The following is an 11,147-nucleotide window of genomic DNA, read 5'->3' on the forward strand; positions in this document are numbered from 1 at the left end:
GTAATTTTATATATAAAAATAAAGAAACTATTACCAATGCTCTAGGTAATGTAATGATCCGGGCCGAATTACGACCAAGCCCACCCCGTCACAAGCCCTACCTCTTCCACATCCTTTTCTTTTTCAGAACAACTTCAGCCTCTTCAGGCCGGTCGGGTGTGTAATTGCATTTTACACCAACAAATCACAAGCTTCCACATAGGGAATGCAACTTTAGACAAGCTAAACTCGCACACAGGTATTTCTTTTTTCCTAGATCTTTCCCCCTCTCTCTCCCTCCCAGCTCCCGTGACCTAACTGCTCTCCCCCACCCTTCGTTGCTCTTTCTCTCCCTCTAGAAATTCATTTCAGCCCAAAATCATGACATACAACTAAGAACCTTGCTGCATTTTCTCTCTGTCTCCTCCGATTGTTGCTCTCCTCAAGGACCAAGAAAGCTGTGGCCATCGACAAGAGATTTGTGAGGGTATTGTCTGTGTTTCTATCTGATTTCATTGCCTTTAATTTTATGTTTGGATGCTGAGAAAGGTGCTGCCCTAAAACGTTGTTCTTCAGATATCACAATTTTGCCCTAAAACTGACGTCGGTTTCAATTTTAGTACCATGTAAACTTTTTTTATTATTTTTATTTTATCGTGCCCAATATTGCAAACCACGCTTTCTATAAACCAGTTTTGTTAGGGTGCAGAGTGTGCGTGCCCAGTATTGCAAACCAGTTCATTCATTAGCTTTGTTAGGGTGCAAAGTGTGCGTGCCCAGTATTGCAAGCCAGATTTTAGAGTGATATAAATGAGGAGCATCGAAACAAATATTATAATAGGAAGGAACTATATTCTAGTATGGACCACATCTGGAAGTGAAGTATTTATCATGTATTGAACAAAGATTTGGAGTTGCTATCCCTATGATTTGTAGAATAATCGCAGATCTGTGCTCTACACAAAAATCGGAGGAGAAGAGAAGAAGAAATTTGGAGGAGTGGAGAAGAACAAATTCGGGAGGGAAGAAGTGCTAGGGAGGAGAGAAGATGAAAGAGATAAGAGAGAGGGAAAAGAGAGGGGGTTTACCTGATGCACACCCCCACCGTAATTTCTACAAGTCTACTGCGTGTTTGTCTTTCACTAGTGGGCGTAAAAAACAATTAACACCCGACCGACTTTAAGGTTTTCCCTTTCTTTTTCCCCCGTGCTTCTCTGCGCAGCCCCCCTGCCCTCCTCTCTGCTCTGTTTCCTCTCATGGTCGCTCCCTCTCTCCTCTGTGATTGCCACTCGCCATCGCGCCCAGCTCCACGCCGTCCATCCTGGTTCGTGACGCGCCGCTCTCCACAGTTTCGAGTGGTTCCATCCCCGTCTCTCTCTCCCTCTTACGGTCTATCTCCCTCTCTCTCTTCTCCCCGTTGTGTCACAGCCTGTCGCGCACTGCCGCTGCCAAGGCCTTGCTCCACAGGCCGCTTCGCCAGTTGCTACTCGTCACGCCGATAAGTTTTCGTTTGTCCCTCTCACTCCTCTGCGTCTCTTTCTCTCTCTCTCTCTCTCTCTCTCTCTCTCTCTCTTCGTGGTAGGACAGCCCCTGAGACCTGTGGAGACCAACGGAGGTAGCCGCACCGCCTCACTTGCCAAATGTTTCAGATCACCACGAACCATCTCCAAGCAGCGTCACCTCACTGTCGAACTGATTAACCACCACTCTGAGTTGAGTAAGGTACCCCCGAGCATTAGCCTTGTAATCGCACTGAAGTTTCCTTGATTGTTGCGTTTGGTGCTTACTAGAAATTGGGTTGTCTTTGTTCGTATGCTGGAAATTGTAGAGATTGTGAATTCGTGTTTGGTTGGTGTTTGGAGGGTCTCTTGTTTGAATTGTTGTGGACAGAGAGACTTGAAAGCGTAGGCTGTATGTTAGACATGTTCGGAATAAGTGGTGGGCTGTTTGTATGTTTGATATGTCGGGAGTAAGTTTGTTTGACTTGAAAGTGTGGGCTGTTTGTTTGACGTGTGTGTGGCGAATGTTTAAGGGAATTCGAAGACGTTGTGTTAATCTATTGGTGAAGTAGTGCGTGGGTGTTACCTATTAAAAAAAAAAAGTAGTTCCTGGGTGTTGCACTCGGGCCTTTATCAACCCAAGGCACCAGGTTGAACTATTTTGTTTATGGGCTCATTTTGAGCTATAGTTTTGGTTTATAGAATTTTGTTAGTTAGTCAGTTTTGTACTTGTATGAGTTATTATATGTTATTGATATTTTTTTGGATTAGGTTGTAATATTGCTATGGTGCAAGTTGAAGGCTTAGATAGTACTCTGTCAAAGTCAGGTAAGTGGTGTTCTTATACTAGACTTTGCTTAAAACGGACTGAGGTTGATTTTGTGAAAACCTACATAATTTGTATGAAAACAACCTCGGTTGTTTCTGCACTAGTCTCTGTTCTGAACTTTGAAATCTGACATTTTATTATGATTGGCTCATGTTTACGCACTAGTACAGGTTCGTTGTTTACTGAATTTTTGATAACTCATCCAATTATCTCCACTATTTTTCAGATGATTTGGATGTTTCTACTTAGGATCTAAAATAGAAAGAATGGGCAAGATTAGTTGAGCATTGTGGAATAAGCGCCAAAGGTTACAAGAGTCTATAAGTGGATATTATTCAAGAAACTAGTCATATCCTTTTGAGTATTATTTTGGGACATTGATGTTTTCATTGAGACTTTGTGGTGTTCATAGTTAATTATGTTAGAGTAGTTCATTGATGTTCTTGTAGAGGAACATATATATTTGGTTTGAACAAATGAGTTTTGTGTGTTATAGAGAGCCTTTGGAGTTTATACCTGCATTGTTTGGATTTGGTTTTAAGTGATGAGAACTAACTCCCTGACCCTCCGGGAACGGGGCATTACAAGGAGGCTATTTTTGTTTTGGACATTTAGTTGCAGATATGCCGAGGAGAAAACGTTTCATATTTAACCATCTTTAGAGTATAGAAGCATCATTTCTAAATCCTAGTGTGTTTGAAATTCTCCCATCATGTAAGCAAATTATAACATTACAGTTTCTCTTATTTTTTATAGACTTGCCTCGGTAAACAACTCCCGGAAAAGGCATCTCATGGAGTATTCTCGTGCACGTGGTTTTTTGTTCTGTGACTTCTGTGGGACAATGCTTTCTTTGAAATCAACTAAGTATGCTGAATGTCCCCTGTGTAAGTTTAAGCGCAGTGTGAAAGGTATAGCTGTCACGTTAGCTTGCGTGGTTACTTTGATCATTACATGTTTTACTCAATCATTCTATTATGCACTCATTTTCTCAGTGAACAGAAACGCTAGAAGGGTACATACAGGAACTTCTCTCTGTATTTCTATACCTGGCATTCTTGTTCCCGTTTTGGGTAATGCTTTGTGATGCTGTAGGCATGGCATCCAAAGTATATCTCCTGCTTGATGGCAGTGGGTTTACAATATTATGGGCCCAGAAAGTATTTCTCACATTACTGTTTTTTTATATGATTTTGTACATTCCTGATTGGTTGCCTTTGTCTTCAGAGATTTCTGAAAGGGAGATATCTTATGTAGTCACAGCCGAGGTATGCCCTAACTGATCTTCTGTTGCATTTGATGTTTTGACAAATTTTGTCTTTTGAAATGGCTGAAGCTTGATTATATAATAGGATAGGTATGTAATAATGCTAAACTTACCCAACTTGTATGATATGTCTGCCTGTATGACAAATGTTGAAAATAAACTTTCTATTGGATGTTACATTTTTGTACACGCTTTATGTATGGTTTTTGCCAATTATATCCACATTTGTCACGTTCACACTTTGCAGGCACTTTTAGATGTCTGAGCATATCTTCGTTTAGAATAAAGCAATTAACTTCTGAACATGTGTTATAGATCATGGGTTTCATAATTCATATACCGAGCTTTTAATCCCTTCTTTGTTCAATTAAGTTATCTTGGCACCGAGCTTTTTTACAAATGCACGTTTATTATGTTGCAGGATATCAGAAGGGAGCTGGGAATCTCACTGATTCGAGACCAAGAAGTGCAATTATCAAAGGTAACTACTGCTGCACTGCAGTGTGCTGATATCTACGTGCATTGTATTTGCTGATGAATCTGCTGTCAATTTATCCAACGCTAATTATTTCTTGACAGGTGAAAAAGAAATGTGAAAAATGCGAAAATGACGAGGCTGAGTATTGGACCATGCAGGTATTCTGCCAGATGATATTCTTCCTTTTCTGAGCTCTCAATTTAAGATGCCTTTTATCTTAAGAAAGTGCTCCGTTTCTTGTCTTTTTACCTTGCCAGATGAGATCAGCGGATGAAGGGCAGACTACATTTTATCGATGCACCAAATGTGGACATAAGTTTTCAGAGAATTAAGTTTGTATCGAATATGTAAAACCGCATTCCCATTTCCCAGCCTGCCTTTTGTGTTTTCTCGGGCATCGCTGAAATGTCGGTAGGCGTTAGATTCGATCGTGGTTCACCTGCTGTTATTCGAATTGTATGGGCTTCACTGGGGATGGTGCGTATTGTGTTGCCCCCAGAGAGAGCCTCAGACCACATTAATTATATTCTCAGTAATTTCTAAAATGTACAAGTTACAAAAAGTGCTTGGCCCGTTATCACTGCTTGCATGCATAAAACTATTGATATGCTCCGCTGTATTAAAATGGAGTGAGCACCGCCCCGTTTCTCAGGGATGCTCAAGTAGGTCGGTCTCATTTAGTTATACATATAAGGAATGAAAGTAAAATATTGTTATAATATAATTTTTTAATATATATTTTTTATTTTAAAATTTAAAAAAATTAAATTATTTATTGCATTCTGTACATAAGTTTGAGTATCCAAAAGAGAATCTCATGTCAAGGTTATACTCCTTTTAGTTCTGGGCTCGATTGCCAAACAACTATTAAGGTCACGTCTTGTCGGTAAAGATGATGATTTACGTAACTCGCGGATGTAATTGCGATATTCTGGTTTGAAATTTAACCAAGTAAAGGTACATGGATTTGGCTTGCATCCTGTGCCAAAAGAACAGGACATATCCTGTTAAAGGATTAATGGTTATGATTGTTTGTTAGTAGCCTCAATAACTTTTGTCTCTTACACGTTCAATACATTTCATCCCCTCTAAATATTTATTCATTATATATATTTATTTATTAAATATAATAGCTTGTATCAAATATAAATACATTCTCATTGATATTTTTAATTTTATTTTTAAGAAAATTTTAACAAAACATTTAAAAAAAACGAGTTTTTAAATTAAAAATATAATGTTTTAAATAAATCTCAAAATTTATCTTTCTTTCTTTTTTAGTGGTGCTACTCTCCCGCTGAGAGTGCACCGCTTATTTTAACCACATGCATAATTTTTTTTCATTTTTCTTTCCAGATTTTTTAAATATATTTAACATTTTTAAAAAATAAAAAAATATCAATACATTTAAAATCACTTTCTTAATTACTAAATAAAAAAAATAAAAATAAAAAATTTTGTGATGAGTGATCACTTTGAAGGGGTACAAGGAAAGGACATACAAGCATTTATTTTTCTTTTTTTTCAAAAAAATGCAAGATTTACATGTCTCAAAAGTTTAATTACAAATATCATTTTTAAAGCTAGAGGGGATGAAAAATGATTGCAAGTGAGAAAAGAAAATAAGAAAGAATTTAAAGGGCTATGATTGCTTATTACTAGTCAATCGGAACCATTAATTGTTTAACAAGAGATTTCCTGTTTTTTTACACAGAAGGCAAGCCAGATCCATTGTGAAAACAATTAACCAAGTCTGTAAAATCTGAGTTTCTCATCATCGAAAAGGGAATAGAGTCAGAATCTAACCAATCAGACAATAGTTTACGAATCATATATCAATTATTTATTATAAGGCAATACTATTTTTATTTTAAATTTTGTCATTTCTTGTTATACTTAATAAAAATTTATTTGGTTTCATATATAAACTAATTAAAATAACGAAGTGTTATATACCATCCTTTTGTCATCCTCCTCGAATGTGTTATTAAGTACTAGTTAGAAACTTATTCATCATTCATCAATTTATTATCTCTCCTTTTTAGGTTAAGTGGATATATTTGTTGTTATGTCTTTATTTTTGAAACTGGCAAAGAATTTGAGCAAACCATTGTAACTAAATTACATAATATATTTTAGACAGAAAAAGGAAGGACGTAATGTTATAATGCGGAGAAAATAAACAGGAAAATGGAGATTGAAACGAAAAAAAAAAAAACTTGGGAAATCTCCTAATCCCCACAAAGGTCCGACGCTTAATATTCCGTCCTATTTTTGTGCACCCGAATAAAAAACAAAGGTGATCACAAAATTTTTAAAAGAGAAAAAGGAAGGAAAAGGATCACAGCACAGTGGGCATGCAAAGCTGCACTCGCTGATGCTTTTATTCACGCAGGAGCAAACGATATCCCATCGTCACCAATTGCACAGCCGTACCAAAAGACAACAACTTCACCGGAGGCGTAACAAACGCCGGAGACTATCGGTCGCTCCGGCATCTATCCCGGCAGCCTCGGCGTTGCAACAAAGCTTCGGCCTCAAAGAAAACTTGGGCAGTGGCAAGCTACTCGGAGGGGGAGCCAGACTAAAAACTGTTCCCGAAAACTCTTCCAACTCTTCTATTGCAACCTTATCAGGAGTCTTACCTAAAACTCGGGATACATCCCTGGGTAGATCACTCGGGTCAGGCCCTAACTGTTTATTCGAAGCTATGATCAAACATTCGGAAATAGCTTGCCTGGTTTTTGTCAAATCTTGCTTTGGATCCTCTCTTTTTGAGGGTTTTGGTTTCTTTGGCGCAAGGGACTGGTCCCTGCGTTTATTGGTCTTTCGGGTAGAAGGAGGGCAAGAGATCAGGCCTCTGGCGCGAGAAGGGAGAGATTGATGAGTTATGGGAGCTGGGAGAGGAAGGAGAGGTGGCTGCTGTTGGTGATGATGCTGCCTAAATGGGTGACTGAAGATTGAGGCCGAGAGGGGATAGGAAGATGAGAGTGAAGGTGGAGGAGGAGGAGGAGGAGGAGGATGGTAGTGGTGCAAGAGATCCCCATAGATGTTCGTGGGAACGAGATTTTCGGAGGTTTTAGAATTGAAAGCGCGAGCGCTTTTCCTTGGGGTTTTGATTTGCTTGTAGGGAGATCGAGAGATTGATCGGTCCATCGATGAATACGGTACCATAACCGCATCCATTCTCGGATTGATTTTAATTTTATATAAAATAGAAGATAAAGGAGGCGTCGATCTTATAATAACACGATCGATAGCCTGGATTTTGTGAGAACCAAAGATCAAAGAGGAAAAAACAAAGATCGTACGTGGAAACAAAGATCAAGATGTTTCAGAAAACTTGATAAGATTATATTAAAAAAAAACAATAATCTTAGGTCAAGGAAGCAAGAAACAGCTTGTACAATATATCCTCTTGAATTTACCGCTTCGATATGTCTCGGAATAGCAAGTTTTAAGAAAGTATGTCTATGCTATGGTGTAAGAAACAAAGGATCAGAAAAAACCAGCATGAAAAACCAAACTACCATATGTATAAAGATAGATATCGATTTGGATTTCCAACACAGAAATGATCGATACAATAGAGAGACCCTTAAACGCAGAAATGATCGATACGATAGAGAGGACCTTAAACGGGAGGGTTTGGCTTTTGTTTTCTATATATGCTACTTCGTGATCTTTCCTCCTGACTCAGACGCCCTTTTTATAGAACCGGCCCCAAGCTCCAACGGCTTATATTGAGTATTGCTATTTAAGCTCGGTATAATGTACATTGTACACACTGATACGGAAATAAAATAAATTTTTTATATTTATTATTTTATTTAGTTTTATATAAATATCATTTAGAATGATAAAATAGTGATAAGAGTAATAGCAGTTCTATCATTTTCCATTTTATGTTACTCTCCCAAGTTCTAGATTTGAAAAAATTTAATTACTATAATTGTACATTTATATATACATCAATTTAATATAATTAATAAAAAAAATTTTATTAAAAATAATATTAATTTAAATTTTAAATATAAATAAATTAATATTAATACACGACTTTTTTTATACCTATCAAAACTTCCTAAATTTTACCGACAACCGTTGCGGCCGGCTACCAGTTAAGTACTCCAAGACCTGAGATAGTTAGGGCGGCAACCGCCGGTGGGATTTTGACCGTTGGATCGTGTTCTAGGAAATTTCCGTTCGGGATATTATGGGCGTTGGATCTGGTCCTCGTTCTCCACGAAGTTTGGTCTAGTCAGCGTATGGAGACGAGATGAATCCTAGCCATTCACGTTTCCTTCATAGTGGGCCCCACGGCTTCCATGCAGTTGCTTTTTTAGTCCCCGTGCCCTCACGTCACGTGCAGGGAATGGGGAATAGCAACACAAAATAAAAAAAACAAAAAGATCTTTGTGGTAGAGCAAATTGAGTTTGTACACGTGGCGACATGCTAGCGATTCTTACGTAGCTCGAGTGGATTCTATAATGACGATCGCCGGCCCCGCGTGTGCCGTGATAATAGTGCTACCTATTATACATTGAAGGCCCGGTTTCGTTTGCGTGGCCTAGAATCATGCATCTTGCTTATAACCTATGCTTGTTGATGAAGTGGGATTCGGATTTTATATTGAATTTTTTAAATCAAATTTGAATGAAAATCTGTATAAGAATAAAATAAATTTAAACGACGCTAGCTGCTAAATTCAAAACGCAATGTTATCAAGTACTTATCCCATAGTTTTCTAAACAAGTTGGCATATTGTATCACTGTCATGGATATATGATATTTTTGTTCCTTATTTTATTTATTGTACGTCTAAGAATGGAAAATAAAAAATTAATTATGAATACAATGCATGCAGGGATCGGAGAAACCAAAAGAAATATATATATATATATATTAAGAAATTATAACATTATAATTTTAGGATGCACAGTTCATACAAATCATTAATGGATATTGGTCAAATGTGACGGACACTTATATATTTGTAGAGTCTAAATATATATATATCTGCTTTGGTCGGCCATGAAAAGGAAAAGGAAGAAAGAAAATCGAATTTGGTAATTGAATCGACCGTTAACATCAATCGAGTTCGGTGGGTGCTGCTACCTTAATTTGACGAAGACTACAAAATGATCATCTCCACTTGAAAGTTACATGCATATATACTAATATTATTTCTTCGGGCCCTGGCCTCTTGATTCTAGCTTAAAATATCAATCTGACGGCTATAAATGCATTCCACGCTTGTTGAATATATACTGCTCTGATATTTAATCCATGTTTGATTAATTACTGCTAGCTAGCTAGGAGATGACATGAATGACCGGCAGGGAATGGAACGTGGATTTTCTTTTTTTATTGGCTTTGAGACTGAGAGCCTGAGAGGTCTCAACCACCGAAAGTTAAATTTTGTGGTTTAGATTTTGGTTGGTGAGGGGAGGACTTGCATGCGTACGTTGCTTCAACTTCAAGTGTCATGCATGCGGCCTGCAACCCGACCCAGACAAGTCAGATTTGGGGGCGATCCGACCCGTAAATGGGTCTATACGAAAACTGTCCGACCCGATCCTAACTATTCGGATCGATTCAACTGTCGGTTTTAAATTTATTTATTATTAAAAATAAATAAAATTCTTTGCCTCTCCAGAAAATCCACCTCTTCAATTTCAAGAAACCTCAAACGACCTCTGAAGAAGCAAAAAGAACAAGAAGGCAGAGACGATAACAATGGCAATGATGATTTTGAGTTCGCTTTTGTTTGAAGTTTCCATCACTATTTGATATACTCAGATTTTGTATTAATTTCTAAAACAAGCAAGTCGACCGAGAGGCTCTTTAACTTTTAATCGGGTGAATTAAGATGCCTTAGTTTTATGTTCTGGCAATGATATCCTGTTGTTTGGCTAAAGGGAAAAAAGAAAAAGAAAACTAAATAAAGATGATGGTTGTTCTTTGGAAACGGATAAGAAGGGCTGGACAAATAAAAATATGCATGCCATGAAGCACAAGTTACCACCTTCAATTGCATTTAAAAAACAATATAAAGAGTAATTTATTAAACTGCAGAGGATCAAACGGTCAAACCCATTCATCCCATTTCCATATTTGACCAAAGCCTAGTCGTAAAAATACCTTACATAAAGAACTGATTCTTCAAAAAAGCAAGGTTTCATCGTCCTCCTCCAAGAAAGCTTGTGACTGTGAGCCAACTTTCTGGAGTGGGTATTGACTGCGAGCCGGCGAAGGAAACAACTGCTTAGACAAAAAGCAAGAGTGGGTTTTGATAAACTTGAAAATTTCCTGGAGTGGGTTTTTGTTTCTTTAGGTGAAAAATCTACTTTATTTTCTCGTCTTACCATGGATGGAGCGGGACTGCTTGGTGGGCTGGAGAAGAGATGAAGCGTTGCGCAGAAGAATGGGGTTGGGGTTTGAAATGAAGATGAAAAGCAGACGGGTTGCACTTTCGCCTGATAAATAGCGGGTCGAACCCGTTGTTTAGTTAAATCCGAATTTAACGGACGGGCTGGGTCGGATTAATCGGGCGGATCGGGTTATGATGTATTTTTGCACAGCCTAAAATATATATATATATGGCCTGCAGTAGGATCAGAGCCAATCTGGGTACTGAAATTGAATATCTTGATCTATTCTTTAAATTATTCCCTTTGGCAAAATTCTAGGATGGATTAGAATTTCTTATAATTTTATTTTCTAGATATGATTCAGAGAGATATGTTTAATATCCAATATTGTCAGAGACTTGGATCATATTGCTAGGTGCATGCGTATCATAAACAACATTTAATGTCGTGAGACTCACGTATATAATATCTTTCATTTCTATTCGAATTTAAAAAGATGCTTAGATAATGAAATATAAGAGGAGCTTAACCGCCCACTACCTGATCTACCCACTTATTACTACAGGCCTATAGAGGTCTTTTATTACTATATTAGTATTAGTGTATTTTTCTAAAAGAGTATTGTTAATACATTCACAAAAAAATTATACAAAAGTATCATATCGTATTTGATCTGTTAAATTTATTTTAAAATAAAAATAACTTTATAATCTGACAAAC

At 37.5% G+C, this 11,147-nt stretch overlaps 2 protein-coding genes and 1 long non-coding RNA gene across 6 annotated transcripts; 1 reads left to right on the top strand and 2 right to left on the bottom strand.

Moving 5' to 3' along the window:
* The first annotated feature begins 212 nt into the window (after nucleotides 1-212).
* LOC122316083 (DNA-directed RNA polymerase I subunit RPA12-like) lies at nucleotides 213-4,629 on the top strand. Of its 4 annotated transcripts, XM_043132607.1 has the most exons (8): nucleotides 213-466; nucleotides 927-1,701; nucleotides 2,250-2,306; nucleotides 3,064-3,218; nucleotides 3,535-3,575; nucleotides 3,996-4,055; nucleotides 4,154-4,210; nucleotides 4,310-4,629. In XM_043132607.1, exons 4-8 carry the CDS (start codon nucleotides 3,101-3,103, stop codon nucleotides 4,382-4,384), a joined length of 351 nt encoding a protein of 116 aa, XP_042988541.1. In that variant the 5' UTR covers nucleotides 213-466; nucleotides 927-1,701; nucleotides 2,250-2,306; nucleotides 3,064-3,100; the 3' UTR covers nucleotides 4,385-4,629. The 4 variants fall into 4 exon arrangements, with proteins under 4 accessions (XP_042988541.1, XP_042988542.1, XP_042988540.1 ...); XM_043132608.1 differs by lacking the exon at nucleotides 927-1,701; XM_043132606.1 differs by lacking the exon at nucleotides 2,250-2,306 and having other exon boundaries at nucleotides 215-466.
* Nucleotides 4,630-6,503: 1,874 nt separating this feature from the next.
* Nucleotides 6,504-7,238, bottom strand: LOC122316359 (synaptic defective enhancer 1). Its single transcript, XM_043132886.1, has one exon. It carries the CDS (start codon nucleotides 7,236-7,238, stop codon nucleotides 6,504-6,506), a length of 735 nt encoding a protein of 244 aa, XP_042988820.1.
* Nucleotides 7,239-10,065: 2,827 nt separating this feature from the next.
* Nucleotides 10,066-10,717, bottom strand: LOC122317035. Its single transcript, XR_006244363.1, has 2 exons — nucleotides 10,422-10,717; nucleotides 10,066-10,317 (listed from the first exon to the last, which is right to left on the bottom strand). It is a non-coding gene; the product is annotated as an uncharacterized LOC122317035 (long non-coding RNA).
* Nucleotides 10,718-11,147: the final 430 nt, after the last annotated feature.

Source organism: Carya illinoinensis, chromosome 7 (assembly GCF_018687715.1).
Source record: "Carya illinoinensis cultivar Pawnee chromosome 7, C.illinoinensisPawnee_v1, whole genome shotgun sequence".
In the NCBI taxonomy this organism is placed as follows: domain Eukaryota; kingdom Viridiplantae; phylum Streptophyta; class Magnoliopsida; order Fagales; family Juglandaceae; genus Carya; species Carya illinoinensis.

What these genes read in the sequence shown, in the direction of transcription:
- LOC122316359 (XM_043132886.1), bottom strand. Translation starts at nt 7,238, where the DNA reads ATGGATGCGGTTATGGTACCGTATTCATCGATGGACCGATCAATCTCT.
- LOC122316083 (XM_043132607.1), top strand. Translation starts at nt 3,101, where the DNA reads ATGGAGTATTCTCGTGCACGTGGTTTTTTGTTCTGTGACTTCTGTGGG. An exon ending in GTTTAAGCGCAGTGTGAAAG is followed by an intron (nt 3,219 to 3,534) that starts GTATAGCTGTCA and finishes CTTTGTCTTCAG; the next exon opens with AGATTTCTGAAAGGGAGATA. An exon ending in CTTATGTAGTCACAGCCGAG is followed by an intron (nt 3,576 to 3,995) that starts GTATGCCCTAAC and finishes ATTATGTTGCAG; the next exon opens with GATATCAGAAGGGAGCTGGG.